This window comes from Cloeon dipterum, chromosome 2 (assembly GCF_949628265.1).
Source record: "Cloeon dipterum chromosome 2, ieCloDipt1.1, whole genome shotgun sequence".
NCBI lineage: Eukaryota > Metazoa > Arthropoda > Insecta > Ephemeroptera > Baetidae > Cloeon > Cloeon dipterum.
The window spans coordinates 31,178,439-31,195,286 of record NC_088787.1 but is presented as its reverse complement, the minus strand read 5'-3'; the positions used below and the strand labels follow the sequence as shown (position 1 = coordinate 31,195,286).

The 16,848-nt window shown below is 43.3% G+C and overlaps 1 protein-coding gene across 1 annotated transcript in view; it reads left to right on the top strand.

Moving 5' to 3' along the window:
* Positions 1-16,171, top strand: part of LOC135935707 (polycomb group protein Psc-like) — a 34,179-nt gene extending 18,008 nt beyond the window's left edge. Inside the window, exons 3-9 of the mRNA XM_065478234.1 lie at positions 3,529-3,625; positions 5,965-6,068; positions 9,540-9,639; positions 13,180-13,255; positions 13,435-13,536; positions 13,741-13,821; positions 13,923-16,171. Of these exons, the coding sequence (XP_065334306.1) occupies positions 3,529-3,625; positions 5,965-6,068; positions 9,540-9,639; positions 13,180-13,255; positions 13,435-13,536; positions 13,741-13,821; positions 13,923-15,554 (2,192 nt within the window). The 3' untranslated portion in view covers positions 15,555-16,171. The remainder of the gene's footprint in view (positions 1-3,528; positions 3,626-5,964; positions 6,069-9,539; positions 9,640-13,179; positions 13,256-13,434; positions 13,537-13,740; positions 13,822-13,922) is intronic.
* The last annotated feature ends 677 nt before the right edge of the window (positions 16,172-16,848 follow it).

Here is a 16,848-nt window from a genome sequence, read left to right as displayed (position 1 = left end):
TCGTGATACATTAATGTATTTTTGATTAAGCGCATGAGAGTAAACATCCACCTGGTTTAGCAGAAATAATCGAAAATTTTAAAACTTGTGTATGCTTTTTAATTCTACAACTACTGTTCTGAATTAAAAATTAATAATTTCATCCAATAATAGTCCTTTATCAGCGCATAACCTTTCAGCCAATCTAAGATAATTTAACTATATCCCGTTAAAACCATTTTTTAATCTTGATGTTTTCCACACACAAGGAAGTTTCTTTTTCTCAAACCACAAACTATATTTGCCTAACATTCAATTCACAAAGCTGCCACTGTGTTACTGTGATTCGCACGAGGAAAACCCCAGCAGGAAACTGATATTCGGCGTGTGGGCCGGCCGGCTCCCGACTTGATGCGCATAAGTGTCATTATTTTGAAGCTCATGAAGCGAAACACCAATTCATCTGCTTAAAACTTCTCTGTGGCACAAAATCGAAGCCCACTCGCTGCCTTTGCTGCTGTTTCCTCTCAAAACACGCGCGCATGGGTCCATCAAAGCCGAACTTCCGCACAAACACACTTCCTGCAACCCTCCTCCCAAGCGCTCGGCGGCGGAAAGAAATCCCCTGATGAATTTCAATGCAGGCGGTTGTACCTATTGAAAGAGAGAGAGAGCGAGCAGATTGCCGTTCTTGCCTCTCTCCGCGGGGAATCTCCTTTTTAACGCTTTGCACTAGTGTATATAGAAGTGACCAGAGACAATGCGAGTATGCTCGCTGATTAAGCGCAGGGAACAATCCACGCTGTTAACAAGCAAATGCCATTTGAATCGGCACCGCGTTTAAATTGAAACCTACTCGTGGTTAACAACCGTGGAATTTAATTGCTTGAAGAGCTGCGCGTTTTAGCTATTTTTTTTCATTAATTTGCCCGCTCAATTAGTGTGTTTTGTTTTAATTTGAAGGGCAAAATTTTTATTTATGCTTGCACACTGGAAACCTCTTCAAAAATTGTCGTTTTTACGTTAATAAATTGAACTCTCGTACTTCTAGCTAAATTTAATTATATTTTAATAATGAAGTTTTAATGCTAAAATTACACTGCCGCAGTGAATCGTTAATTTAATTGATTTTGACGGGATGAAATTGCTTGAAATTCCTTTCTTTGTGAAAAAAATAAATTAAATGCGCACCGAAGACAGATGACCTTTGACAAACAGAAGTTGCGCTAAATCATGGTGCACTTGACGAAATCGGCACTGCGGCCTCTCAACAAGGCATAGAGAGCCGCCGCGGTGAGTGGCAATTAGAAAGGTGAAAAGTTGTCGAAAAGAAAGAGTTGCGCCGCTGCTGCGGAGCGGGAGCGATCTGAGCGGCTGCTTAAAAATATTAATTTCACGTCTCGCCGCAGCAGAGATTAGTCTTGTTATAAACGTATGCAGTGTCCTTTTAATCCGCGTGAACCTTGTTAAATGTGAAAGTCTGGCAAATAAACGGAGCAGGTTAAATATTTGGGCGTGTCTTCTGGGGCGTGGCATCTTTTGTTTGGTAATTTTTGCCCGCTGGCGTGTAGATAAATAATAATTGTGGCAGCTCGAGCTGGCCCTTGCACCTTTTGCCCTTTCCCGGAATAGCGGCGAAATGGACGTCAAATTGAAATTTTAATCTGTTCGCTCACTCGCACGGCTCATTCGATGCCAATCCCGCGAGAGCGATGTTTATCGCGGCCGCACGCAGTCAGCAAGAAAATGAGTTATTATCTAATTATGAGCTCCGCGCGCGTTTTTAATATATTTAGGACAGGTGTTTTGATAACGAGCAGAAAACAATAAATCCTTAAAAAGCAATTTCTTTCTTTCTGCCGCATAAATTATCGATGCGCACTTTCTCGGGAATAAAAAATGTATAGAAATAAAAGCAATTAAAATTCTGCTCATTAGCATATTTATATTTCCCACAGCCGCCTGATTTTGTAATCACAACGTGCTTAATTTATGCGCGCGACAATTGCCATTATGGCGATATGGTCATCGTTCCCCCGCAAGATGTCTTATCAGACCATATTTTCCTTCCCAAATGGTAGAAATAATTCATTACGAGGGGCTGGAAAGCTGCTTCCCTTAATCCCCTGCCTTCTATAGCTGCTGATATTGTTATTACTCTGCGCTCAAGTGAATATTTGATTGCGTTCTTTTCATTAAGGAGACGTGTACACATTGTGCTAAGGGTTCCTTGAAGCCGCACATGCATGATTGCCCGCAACAACTTCCGGCAATTTCGACGTTCTTCTGTATTACGGGGTGTTCGAGTCGACTTTTTTCCTGTGGGCGTGACGGCTGGTCTTATAGAAAGAGAAAAAGCCGCTTTCATGTGAGGCTGCTTTTTTACTCTATAATAACAACCAGTTTTTTTACTCGAGCCAGGCGATAGTAAAAACAGAAAGTCACTCTGTTTAATCTCGTCGTTTTCGTGATGATATTTTGATTGTGAATGGAAAAATAATTGTACTTATCTTTTATAGCTGAGGTAATTTTGATTCTCGGGATGGAGCAATATGATTTCAAGACTTTACTTTAAAATTAAATATTTAGGATCTATATGAATTATTCTGTGCAATTCATGATTCGAAGAAATTAGTTAATTCCTATAGGTAACTTAAAATAAATTAAAATCTGTTACTTGTCTTACATTAGGGCGCTCAGGAACGAGATTATGACCATTTCAGGGCGTTTCCTGAGCAACCCAATGGCTTCCTAATGGTCAAATTGAACATATCCTGAAAGCTCTTGACCTGGCCGTTCCAACGGTGTGCAGATCTTGCAAATCGAACCAATGCAGAGCCCGTCAGGCGTCAGTAAAGTGGCCACACAAGCGAATTTAATGATATCGATTGCTCGAGGGCTACCCTGGCGCCAGGGTTCGATGTCTTGCCTGTTCCGATAATTTTAGCTGATCTAAAGGGTGACCCAAAAGATTTACCGAGGGTAAAAAAACAACCGATCGTGCAATATCGATTTTCTCAAACTCCACCTAAACTTAAAATCACCCGTTTTTCAAACTTTGACTAAAAAAACTTTAAGTTCAACCATCCATAAAATTTCTACACACGCTACACACATACTTAAGGCATCATTTTATTCAATATAGTTCAAAAAAATTTAGAGACAGTTCTTGAGATATTCGAAATTCAATTATAAACTAAAAAATATGCTCAAATTTTAAGACGTTCCCTAAAAATTAAAATACAAAAGTTTGTAGCCGTCTTAATATGCATCTTTTGGCCCAGATATTATCCTGATTTTCCGGGAAAACAAATTCATATTTCTCGTCAATGATTAATTTGGTCCAGCTCTCCGAGAGAAATAATTAATTTTTTTTAAATGTTAAATACCATTCTCACAACTGATAAATGACAATCCCCCCCCCCCAAATATGACTTTTATTTACAGATTCACAACACTGGAGCTATATACAACAGATAAAACTCTTCCAGCATTAAATGCAATGTAATATCCACGACTGATCCATTATCTTCCCATTTTGAATTTCAGTCTGCAGAAGTTGTCTGGTGCGACACATCGACCGCCAAGCCGCGTGCCCCACCTGTGATGCGCCTCTTCCAAAGGCCAAGCCGTTCCTGCACATCAGGTACATACAGTACACGAAAATGATCTCTCCGCGTGTGTGAATGTGTCTCCGTGAGCCGAGAGCGAGCTGCTTTTTTTATTCAGCGACTCGGATCGTTTCTCTTTTTCCACACACCCGGCAGTCGCCTCTCTTAATGATGATGACATTCGGTCATGAGTGTCTGCGTACGTAATAATAATGCCGTTTGCGCGCGCCATTCCGGATAAAATAATGCAACTACTCGTCTCATGTATGTGTGCAGTCTGCATTGTCATACACGACGGGAAAATCAACACGTAATGCTGCCATTTGTTTTCTCGGCTGTCGCTGTTGAGTAATTGTAAAACAGTTTGTTTATTCGCCTCTCAGCTCTCGGTCACTCGGGACACGCCTCGTTTGTTTGCTCATACTTTAAAATCGAAACTCATGTTACGTATGATCAGTGTGCTCTTATTTGGGTATCTTAACGTAACAATTCAGTGGATTGTGAGTAAATATTGTTTTCCCTATTCAGTTTTATGAGTTTATTTAACAATGCGTTACTCAAAATGAGAAACGAATTACATAATGCTCCTTTTTTCTTTTTTTCCGGCCTTCTCGATACTTGTGCAGTATATAAAATATTCAGAGTCAAAAAGATGGGTTCCTTGAACAACATCTCTGCAGAGAGGGTGTGAAGAAGAACAGAAAATATTTTGTAAAGACGCTGTTGCTGTTGTGTCGTTGTGTCTCGAAGTTGACAAAAGAACGACCCAAACGCACACTTACCTATGTAAGATAGGGTAAGATATATTGTGAGTGTTGACTCGGAGTTGGTCATAAACTAGAAAGTTGATAGGGGATCGTGTCATCCCCTCTGTGAACAGCCTAGCCTAATAGGGTAATTTTTAACCAATCAAATCAGACAGTCTGACCTCTGAATTGCTGTGCAGTGCCAGTGGTGAAAGTGACTGTCCTGAGGCACAGGTTTTTCTGTGATATGCAAAAGGACTGCCTATCCTGTCCCGCACAGGAGAGGGTAGCAGACTAGCAGAGCTGGCCTCAGCCACCAAGATCACGGGTGATCTACAAATAAGCAACACACACACAAGTCCACAAATGACTTACCTCTATATACCAGTAATAGCACGAAATAACGCACGAAGTGAAATGACAATGAGAACATATATTGCAAATCTCTTGATTTTACTGCAGTTTTTAAATCTTATGCACAAGTATTGAGGTTTTTAAATTAAATAATACATGTCAACTTCTGCTTTTATTTTTCATGCAAGATCCTGCTTAATCTCTGTTTTAAAGAGGATTGTTAGAGCAGAATCCTGGAAAATGCTTGTTGCCAATACAAGAACTCATCCCTTAGGATTCAGTGGAAGCCAAAATTGACTGTAAATTTGCGAAAAAGTTAGCATGATTTTCAAATGGCAAGGACTGTCTCCTTATTTGAAAGCCTATTTTATTTTACAACCATTAGTTTCCCTAAATGGTTTCGTAAACTGTTGAATAGATCTTGACGAGAGGAATCGAAATCTGCCAAGAAAATGTTTGTGCTGAAATTTTGGAGGAAAAATATTTACTCTATTTTTGATAAGAACAAATTGTTTATCGATCAAATGCTTATTGCATCCAACAATTCAAATAATTTTCAATTGTCGCCTCCTGTATCGATCCATTTTAAATTTCACAATTCGTCCTGGTCCCGGAAAAATTGCGCAACGTTCAACAAACACCCAAATTTTCATTGTCGAATTGATTGTTGACCTTTTCTTGCAACAAGGAAATTCGCATTTGGTTGTTGAAAGTTACGCAATTTTGCCGGGACCAGGACGAATTATTTTCTTACTCACTCTCAGCTATGTCCAGGTTTATTTAAAAGGAAACAACGTGCTTTTTAAATATTTTCCTGGAAGAGCATACTTGGTCTGCGGGGGTTCAGAGGACAATGATGGACCCCTCAGAATACTTAAGAAACGTCCTCCCTTTGACACCCCGCGAAGAATATTGCGCGACCATTACAGAGTAATAAATAACCCTCCCATACGCGGGGATGCTTGTTTTTCTATGCCCTGCATTCTCAACTCGATTGTTTACTCTTGACAAAAAGCTGACTCTTTGCCCCGGGAATTTAAAAAGAGACCATTGACTGCCAGTGTTGTTAGCTATTTGGGTAAAAAAGCGACGCCGCACTGCCACTGCCTGGAGGCTAAAATTTAACGCTCGCTTGGGATAATCGTCGCTTTAAATTATCTCATGATTTCAATAATAAATATCACGCGGCTCTTAATGGGAGCACGTGTGATTTATTCGCCGAGTTGGCAGATTATCATATTAATGGCATTCCCGCCGCGGTGGCTTGCTTGCAGATCTGATAAGACGCTGCAAGATATTGTGTACAAACTCGTTCCCGGCCTCTACCACGCCGAGATGCAGAGAAGGCGCGACTTCTACGCCAAACACCCTGATGAAGGTGAGTCGGATCGCTTTCACAGTTTCTTAATCATCCGTTGCTGCTTGTTTGTCACTTGTCATTTTCTGCTGTAGACACCTGCCTCCTGTCTGCAGATGGAATTCTATCACTATCTCGACATTTTTCTTGAAACCGCCTTTTTCGCTTATTTATTTAATCTAAATGACCGTGAATTTAACAGGGAAAAGGTCCAAAACAACTACAAATGGCACTAAAAGTTAGTTTGTCAAGTTAAAACTCGAAAACAAAAATTAGAAATCAATTTGTTTTTGCGACTCCATTGGAGCTGGCTACCAAGCATAAGGTTTTATGCAAAATTCTCAGCTGAGAACCGATTATTTATCTCATGGTGATAAAAAATTATCTAAAATCTTAGAAAGTCAAATTTACCGGACAGTTTTGTGATTGCAAATTTTCATTTTTATTCTTAAATTCTCTTTTAAATATTCAATCATGTTATTTCCAGCCATTTCCCCCCAAATTTTGACATTCATAATAAACAAGTACGGGATAAATGGATCTCATCCGGCCCTATCCTTCCAAGCCATGTGAAATACTCCGTATTTTTATCTGGTCCTGGGAGCTTAACGCCTCTGTGTGATATGGACGTATTCTCGGCGAGATATTTTTAACTGTGGCTGCGCGAGAGGCAAATGAGCGAGAGATTTAACATTTTATACGCATACTGGATCTCTCTCTCTCTCTCTCTCTCTCTCTCTTCTGCTCTGGTGGTGATGCTGGGGCGGCAACCGTGCGGCGGCGGACTCTTTACTGCAGGCGAGAAATTTGATTACAGCGACTCCTCGCCGCTGCAGGGGAAGCTTTTTAAAGCGAACCTGCCTTTTCACCGGAGCGAGCGAGCGCCCTGCTCGCGATTATTTCGACTCTTTTTCATGTACACGAGCTTTTAGGCTAATGAATAAGGACTTAGCCAGCCGGCACAGAGGGGAGGCTTTAGCTTTGCTCATTCCTGCGGAGTTGCCTATGCGCCGACGATTCGGAAATTAATCCGTGTCTTCGCGCCGAGTAGGCCGCTTCATTACTGTTATTGTTGTTGCGCCGAGAAATTTCATGATGTGTGCCTCCGCTTTGGAGAGAGAGAGAGAGAGAGAGAAATCGCTCGGATATTGCACTCTTGTGGCTTGCGCAATGACGTCGTCCGCTCCGAAAAACCTCACAAACTTCAAGAGCTGGAGGCGGCAAAGAACACACATTGAAGGAGGGAATAGAAAGAAAAAAAAAATCGAACAGGAGGTCATTTATTTGTCATTTCCACAGACTCATAGCTAACGGCGTGTCTGTGTGTGTGCGTGTTTCTCTTAAATTATATTTTATGGTTATAAAAGAACGAAATCCTGAGCAATTAAAGTGCAAAAATACGACTAAACCGCTCTTAGACTTAACTTAAAACTTAAAACTTGTTCAAAATCGTTCTCTTGTCTCGTTAATAGAAAATATTATTTTGTAGATGTTTTTAGCTACATTTGGCGCCTGTGGATAAAATAATAACTGTCTGATGTTTTTTTGAACAGATATTTGGAGCCAAATATACACATACCGTAAGATTTTTATCTAAATACTTTAGACGTTTATTGAGAAAAGCCATCTTAATTTGAAATAAATTCCTGTATAAGTAGACAAATATTTATTTAATAAGATATTGGACAGAAAAAAATGAGTAAATCAACCCGATCAACCATCTAATTCGACTCAAAAACCGAATAAATCAAGATATAAACCGTCTTAAAATCCTGACCCTATATAGTTAAAATCCACAGAGATAATTTTATTTTATTATAAAATTACAAAGATTTTTAATATTGAATTAAAAGAATCACATTGGCACGGTTTTTGAACAGTAAATTTCTCGTGATCCCATTTCCAACCCTCGCGGTTGATTTTGCGGCGAGACAAAGAGGAGCGAAGTGCCGCGTTTCCGCGGAGAGAGTGGCAAATTTATTCCATTTAGATTGCACACGAGATTCTGGCGAGGTGGTGAGCAGCAGCAGTGTGGGTCGTCGTCGTCGTCATCGGGCGGAGAGAAACGCACGCTTCCTCCTCTCTCTCTCTCTTTCTCTCGCGGCGAACAGAGCGAGGAACTTGTTAATTTAGAACTTGGTCGTCGGGCTGAAAATATTCCTTCGCAGACGTATGCGGAAAGGAATCGGGGGAGGAAGAAAAAGTATTTCTTCACGGCTAGTTTGCGGTGGAAAATCAGACGCGAGGGAGTTGCGGTTTTTCCTGCGCACGTCGTATTCAATTTGAAGAGTTGAGAAAATGCCAGAGATAAACGACCTCTTCGGAGCTTCTGGATAACACGCAGTTCATTCGAGAGGCATCTTTTTGCTAATTGGCCATTCACGTCTTTTCTGATAAAGTGGGGCGGCGGGAATTTTTATTGCGATGTCATTTGGTAATAAAAACGCGCTGCAGTTCGACGCGCCGAGTACGAAAGCATGCTTCAGTTGGCACAGACAATGAGATTTTCAGCATTAAAACCCTTTTTACTGCGCCTCCAAGTATGTATGGCTTTAAAACTTGCGTTGAGAGGCTTCTCTTTCTTTCTCGCGCGCGCGAGCGCGCGGCATGGTGCATTCGTAATGAGATGAGAAAGTATATTCAAAACTCAATAGGAAAATAACATTTCGTTGACGGAGCAGCCGCATAAATCATCTCTTGTTAATCGAAACTCACAAAAAGATACGTTATATGAAATAGACAAAAGGCGCTTGTCCTTTGATATATCTAGAGAAAGAGAGAACAACTTGACTGAAAATGAAAACCATCATTCGATTGTTCCGCTGTAATTTAATTGATGACCAGAAACATCCAAAGGGGTGGTAAAAGAACGAGTCAGTTTAGCTTGGTAAATTTTCTCTGGCCATGAATCGTGAGTTTTAAACCATTCTGACGCATTTTGAGAATCGATTATTTGCTGTTGCATTTGTAAAACGCGCGAATCAATGATTAAATCAGGATTTTAGCTGGAAATCTCAGTTAACACGTCAAATTACACGATTTTCCTGCGCTTTGCAAGGAAACCATTTTAAAATTCCTGTGAGTTAGGCCCTCTTCCAGTGGTCGCTGTTCACAGAGAATCCAGGGGAGACTCGTTTTGCGACATAAAAAACTACAAAATTAAAAAATCAAGTATGTTTCATCCGGTTAACGCGTGGAAATTGATTATTTATCGTTTTAATTAAATTAATACTTGGCAATTTCACTTTATGGTGATTGGCAAAATTAATAAAACGCTAATCGTTAAGAAACAAATTGCTCTCCTCAAATTCGATTAATAAACAGATTAATTAGTGCCAAGGCCAAGACACCGATTATTTTTGCACCTCTCTGCTTATATTCATTGGTTTTTACTTATCTCTATATTTTTAACTTTTGTCAGTCTGTGCCTTTACTGGCAGAGTGCAGAAGGTAAAATTTTAACTAATTTTTTGTGTTCTAATATTTTTGCAGTGTGGAGAACAAGCCCAGAAGAACGAGGAACTACGAAGGAACGTCTCATTTTCTCGCCTCAAGACCAATTCTCGCTGTCGCTCGAGTACTTAAAATCTCCGTAAGTGTATATAAAAACAAGTAAATCTTCTTCCTCTTCCCGTTGCACTCTTTTCAACACCGCATGCATATACGCGTCAGTGATATAATTCAACTCGTTTGCTGCCGCAACTACCTGAAGTAATATGTTTCCTTGATGGCGAAATGAGATTTAATAATTTTTTTAATTTAACCTGCCTCCTTAAAATTAATTTTTCCAGCTACAATATAAAACGGGAGATATAAGTGGGAGAGCAATAATAATTGTGTGTGCTATCGTGCACACGCTCACTCAGTTGTTTTCCCCGGCTTTGAAGCAAATAAGTCTTTGTCAGAGGTTATCGCAGCCGCCGTCGAGTCGTTTTCTGGTGCTCATTGTACATGTGCCGTTGCTCGTGTTTATAATACAACGAACGTGCGTGCGGTGCTCATTTCGCTCGTGTGAGTGAGTGTGTGTGCTCTTGGCGGCCGCGGGGCTTATCTTGTCGGAGGAAATATTCAGCATGTTCGTCCTCCCTGATAAGAGCATGTTATGAGATTGTACCGCGACACTCTCCAAGACGAACTTTTTGAATTCGTTGAATTAATCGAGAGGAGTTTTCTCTAGAGGTCTCAGCTGCGATATTTAAAGCGGTGGCTTACAATTAGCCGAATTTTTTGCCCGGTGGAAGCGGCTGGCCATTTTCACCGGTGGCTGGCGGCTGGCGTGGCTGACATTATTTCAAACGTGAAGTTTGGTAATGCTTAACGGCCCAAAGGGCCAAAAGACATTTTTTTTATCCTGCACTTTTTATTTTTGACCCTCTTTTACCGGCGGCTGCCCACGTGACCCAAAATTAGCCGGCTAGCGCAGCGCGGCTGGCTGAGACCTCAATTAGTTTTCTCCGGTTTTATTTATGAGATTACTTTATGCTCAAGAGCACGCAAAAGAGATAATCCATCCTTGCCGCGATCGCATTGCTGAAAACGCGGCACGATTCACCTTTTCAATTTCAAACAAGGCTATCAGGCCGTTCCGATCGATTTGCGGCCGATTTATACAAAGTGCAAACCCCCATCTGACGGCGATAATAAAATCCCCGCGAGCGTCGGAGGAAAAATGAATGAAAAAGGAGAGAGTCCCACGTGCTGCCGCAAAGTACGTGGTGGAGCGAGAAAGAAGAAGAATCCCTCGCTCTGCACGCTGCATGCTGCTTCTTTTTTGTGCCGATATCATGTGTGATGGTCTGTTTCTTGCATTGTGTGCGCGCCATCAAGGTGAGCAGAAACGCGCGCTGCAGGGTCGGCGAGGATATAAAACACACACACACACACACGCAGCATACACGGAGTATGTTGAAGCCGAAGCTCTAGGAGTATAAAATGCAATTCATGCTGCTGCTGGCCTGTTGGGGGGATGAAAGAGAAAAAATTGATGGTTTTGCTCGCTGCGTGGAATCTGTCCGCCCCTTTCTGTTCCTACTCTCTGGCGTCGGCACTTTTCTTCTCCACAACGTTCTTTACTAATTTGAGAGACAATTCGGACTGCCAAATCAGAAGGTCGGACTTATTGTCACCCCTAGTGAAAGGAACCCGACTTGGCAGTGTGTTTTATATAGTAATGCCGCTTTTAGACGGAATAAATACATTATGAAGAATCGGCATCTTCATAAATATTTAATTCCTGGCAGCTGCATGCACAACAGCCAGCTATTTTCTCTTTTCTGCGCCTGCTGCATTTTTTATGCCCTGCTGAAGGATGGCTTTCTTGCTGTTTATATTTAAACAGGGGTGAAACTCTGGGCTGCCGCGCGTCGGGGTGAGAAATGATGCGCGCCGCATTTCATTTTCTCACATCCTGCATCCCGAAATATTATTCGAAAACTCTCCCAGTGTCGTGCCTGATGAAGTATTGATGAACAGCTGAACAGGTGCTTCTCGTTCAGCATGCAAATAACGCGGGGTGTAAAATATCACTTAGGAATTTGGTTTCGACGTGCCAAAAAGTGCATAAACAACGCTGATTGGCTCTTTGATGCAGCGATGGCAGCGACACACCGACTGCAAGTGCAAGCTACAAAAGCCTTTGTCACTTGACTCGCTTCGCTGTGGCCAATCATGGCTCAGTTCCCTTCTCTGATTGGCTCTTGTGGCCTTGGTTCAGACCACAAACCGTCAATTCGACGGATTTTACGATAAATGGAATTATTGTCAACCGAAAAATTCGGCTGCCTGTGGATTACAGAGATTAGGATCCAACAAAGAGCCAATGGTTTGGGTCTGTCGGATCCTAATCTCTTCAATCCTTCCCATTCGACCCTCAGAAAACGATTCGCACTGTCAAAAATAAAATTCCAATCTTATTTATTTTGTTTTGCTTAATAGTCATTTCACGTTGCTGCCAGTGGTTGTAAAAGGCGCTGCGTGGCCAATTGAAGGCCGGCGTATATATTCAGCGAAATTAGCATCGCGAGCGTTGCATCAGATGCCCAAAATTGGCACCTTTTAGTTTGCGCGCGCATAATGCATGACACACATTTCAATAACACACACTGTCACCGCTCAACAATCGCTCGCGCAACATAATTGCAAAGGGAAAAGAAAACGTTGTCTGCCAATTATCCGACATCAATCATTCACACCTCATGTACACAATGCGCGCGCGGTCAGGCCACCTTTGTCTCATTCTCTGCTCTCCATGAGCAACAAACAAATAATCGAGAGCTCCCGTGTTCGACGCCCTCGACGCCCTGAAAACCTTGCTCGGTCGTAAAATGAATTGCGACCGACTCGCAAATAGTAATTACTAATTGGAAATTATTACATGCAATCAGGCCGAATAACAAGTTGTCCGTCCGTTTGCCACTAATTACCGCGCCGTGAAATAAATTAACGCGTAGCCGACGGCTCTCGTCTCTATTTATTTAAGTTATAACGAACACGCATCATGAGATTAAGTGTATACGTGGGACGTTTCTGTTTATGCCGAGCAAGTACCTCTCCGCTCGATATTTATCATCGTCGTCGTTTTCTCCACGCTGCGGTGCGTTTCATAAAGTTCGCTCCGCGCTCAGAGCGTGGTTTTGTTTGGCTGCTGCAGGGGGAGATTGTAATCAATACAGAATCAAAGCAAACCAACTCACTCGCGCTTATGGACAAACACAAATATATAGACGACGATAAATTCGTCCTTGCAAGCTATTTTTTTTAAAATTATTTTCCAATCGATATGTATGAAACCGCGAGCAGGGCATATGGTGGCCTATTTCGATAAGCTAATGGAAAAATAAATGTGCATGCGACAAAGTTGGGAACAGGCTCTTATTCTAGTCCGATAAATAAAGAGAAGGCCCACTTAACACAAAAATGTAAAAGTTGCTAACACACACTGACACACACACACACACAGAGTTTCCCCTTCATATGTACTTGTCTCTCTTTCACTCTTACCAAGCAAAATTTGATTAATAAACGCGCCGCAGTGCGCGGTTGGTTCGTGGCCCAAATAAGAAATTATTTACGAGCCCATTTAGTGCGTGGAGCATTTTAAATTTTGACACAACCATTACTTGTGCTGTTTCAGGAGCGAGTGTCGCAACGACGACTGGGAAACTGGCTCGACCCGCAGCACCACCAGTAGCCACGAGAGCAGTAGCGAGGTGAGCGCGCGTCTAATTTATTATTTTTGCGACCGTGCGTGTGTAATACACACCTCTCTAACGGCTCCCGCCCAACGAAATATATGCCGACCTTAACTAAGCACTGCTCGTAACTCATTCCGCTTTATGACGGACGCCCGAGTTGATTCCAAAATGCAATTGTTTGTTCGTGTCCGCAGGGAGCCACTGGCAGGAGGTATCTGCAGTGTCCGGCCCTTTTCACCGTCAACCTGCTGAAGAAGTTCCTCAGATCGAAATTCGGCTTGAAGCCCGACCACAAGGTAAATTTCGCATTAAAATGCGCGTGACCAGATCCTCCTCAGTCGGATTGCTTGGAATTGATAAAAGCGCTTTCTTTCTTTCTTTCTTTCCTCTATAAAATAATTTATTCCCTCTAATGCTGGGGCAATATTGAGACAGCGCAGACTCAATAAAATTAATATTCCGCTCGCACTCACCGTCGTTTTATTGTTATTTGCCCGCAGGTGGACGTGATTCACCGCAAAGTATGCCTTCCAGATGATTATACAATCATGGACGTGGCTTACATTTATTCGTGGAGACAGGTACGCTCAACTGCCGTGCTTTTAAATTTTGCTGATAATTAATACTTGGTTGCGTAAAAGTTTGCTCACCAGCTCTTCTTGCCCTTTGTTTGCATGCACAGGCGTCGCCGATGCGCTTTTCCTACTGCTTCTACCACGAGCCCGCGTTGCAACACGCTCCTCCGCGGCGGCAGCTGCAGCAGCAGCAACAACAGCTAGTGACAGTCGCGGAGGAAACCGAGCCTGCCCCCAAAGAGTCCAAAGAGGGATCTTCCGCCGAAGCTCCTTCTGCGGTGGCCAAACCCGAAGCTGCGGACAGTAAGGTTGAGCCCGAAAAGAAGGTAGATCAAACCGAAGAGGTTGTTGTTGCCCCTAAAAGTAAAGAACACGTAGGCATGGTGGTCACTCAAAACGAGGACGAACACCCTGTCATCTCCATCCCCTCGCCGCTTCCATCCTCTGAGTCCACGCCCGAAATGGACTTGCTAGACATAATCGATAAGAATATCAAAGAAGAGACTGCACTTGCCAATAACAATAACAATGAGCCTGTACATACGCCAGAAGAGGTCAAGGAGCGACCAAAGAGCCCACCTAGAGAAGCTCCTGCTCGCGATAAAACCCCTCCTCCTCCTCCTCCACGCAGCCTGAGCGTTTCGGTTACTAAGCCGACCACTTCTACCCCAACGCCGAATTCGCCGGTTTCCCCTGTACTTACTTCCCCCTCAAAGTCCAAAATGCGCGCTCCTGGCAGCGGCATTTTGTCCATTGCCTCTGAACTTGCGCGGAAGAAGCAGCAGCAGCAGCAGATGGAACGAGAGATGAGCAAGACTTCTCCTCAAGGGCTACAAACCCCTGTCCCGCCTTCAAATCCAGTCGTACCTTCTACCAGGTTGGGCTCCGGTAAGTCGTCCCTGGAGATCAAACTCGTACCTTCCAATGCCGCCAACAAATTAAGCGTACCCTCGAAAGCCGAGCTGTCGAAGCCGCAGACCTCCATTACCCTCAAGTCCAACGTGGACAAGGAAAAGTCCAAGCTGGCGCAGCCCAAGGTCGAAACGGTGATTTCGAAACAACCACACTCGGCCAGGACGTGTCCCAAGGCTCCGCAGAAGAGGCCAAACCAGCCTTTCAAATTCCACAACTACGACAACAGCAACTTGAAAGTGGCCAAAGACGACGGGGCAAAGAAGGCCAAGTTGGAGGAGAAATGCACCCCCACCTCTCCTGCCAAATCCAACCCGAAGCTGTACCATTCGGCGACCATATCCCCGTTCGCCCCTGTCCACAGACCTCAAACCCATCCTGTAAGCATCCCCCCGTCGTTGAAGCCCCAGAGACCCTCATCCCTGTCCTCCGCCTCCTCTCCCTCTCCTTCCCCTCCTTCCAACGAATCAAAACCCTACATGCCCCCATCCGTATACCCCAAGAAGTCCCCCACGCAAGAGCCCCAGCTCTCACATACAACTCTCTTATACAACCACCTTCTAGCCAGTGTAGGTACGAACCCCAATCAGGCGGCCATGAACCTTTTCATGAGGCAGCAACTCGAGTACCACGCACGACTTTATCAGCAGGCTGAGTGGGGCTACCCGCACTTCAACGTGCACCAGTCGGCGACGGCTAACACGTTCAAACGGCTGAGCGAAGACTACATGCGGTCCTTCTATCACTTAGGGATGGGGGCAACCCCTTCCGCTAGCACCCCTCCCTCGCCCTTCTCCACGATCAGCTCCAGCGGACACGCAAAGTGACTACCCATGTGTTATAATAAAAGTTGTTTCTAGGAGTTGGTTGACTCGTAAACTTATTCAATTAATTATTATTACTGTCAACGTTCTATAAAATCAGCGGGTGTCAGACGTGCGATAAAATTGGTTCGCACTGCGCAGATCCAAGATGACGTCTAATTGTGGGAAACAAAAAGCTCTCTTTGGACTCTTGTACGAGTTTCGAGAGTTTGTTTTTACCATCCAAGAGACACAATTAGTTCAAGTAATGCAAATTGTGTCACAATATGGACGAAAACTTGCTTCTTTCCGCGCATTTTCACGTGACCGTTTTTTTCGAGCCATACTCCACCGGACGCCATATCTGCGCGTCGCACGAATCTGTCCCCCGCTGTATAAAAATTCTGTGATGAGACTTGCTTGTCTTTGAATGCTTGACATTACAAGGTGTTTTGTAACCAGAACTGTATTAAATGTAAATAAACCGTGTCAAGATTTTTCTGTTTTACTAAATATTTTTGCATGTGTAGCCCAATAAATAAATTTGGGAATGTAAACGTCTAAACTTTTTCATCATCATTTATGCGGATACGTATCAATTGTAACGAGCAACAAATAAAATAAATCAAATAACGCAAACAGTCGTGGACTTTTAATCTAAACAGGAAATCACAACACGTAATTAAAAATTCTTGCACCTTTCTCCGCTTAAATATAAATCATTCAAAAGTAAAAGAGAGTGCCAATTTGCAAGGTGGGCAATAATTTACTGCGCACTTGAGCGTAAAAATGCCTATCGCTGAAGTAGCAAAGGTGTTGAAGCGTCCGAGAACAAGTTGATTAGAGTAATTAACGGCGCAAAATGGGACGCGAAGAGGAAGAAGCGATACATCTCGGCGCATAAGCGAAGACCTGACGTCAGCCTGCGTGACGTGGGAGGCTTTTGCTGCCTAGCTTGCTTGCTGGCTCTGCCGGGTGAAAGAACGAACCGGTCTCTCTCTCTCTCTCTCTCTCTCTCTCTCTCTCTCTCTCTCTCTCTCTCTCTCTCTCTCACTCGGAGGAGAGCGGCAACGCTGTCTGCCGCCCTGATAACTCCACGCCAGCCAGCTTCGGCCTCGGCAGAGGAGAAAAACATAATATACACAATATAAGAAGGATGAGGGGAAACAATTTTATATAGCGGCGGCAGCAGGCAGCAGCTCTGTGTGTGTGTGTGTGTGTTTTTTTCTCTGCGCGACTCCCCTGCTCGGCGCGGCGTGGACTGCTCCGCTCCGACACTCCGACAGCCGAGCATGACACTTCTTCGCGTACCGATATT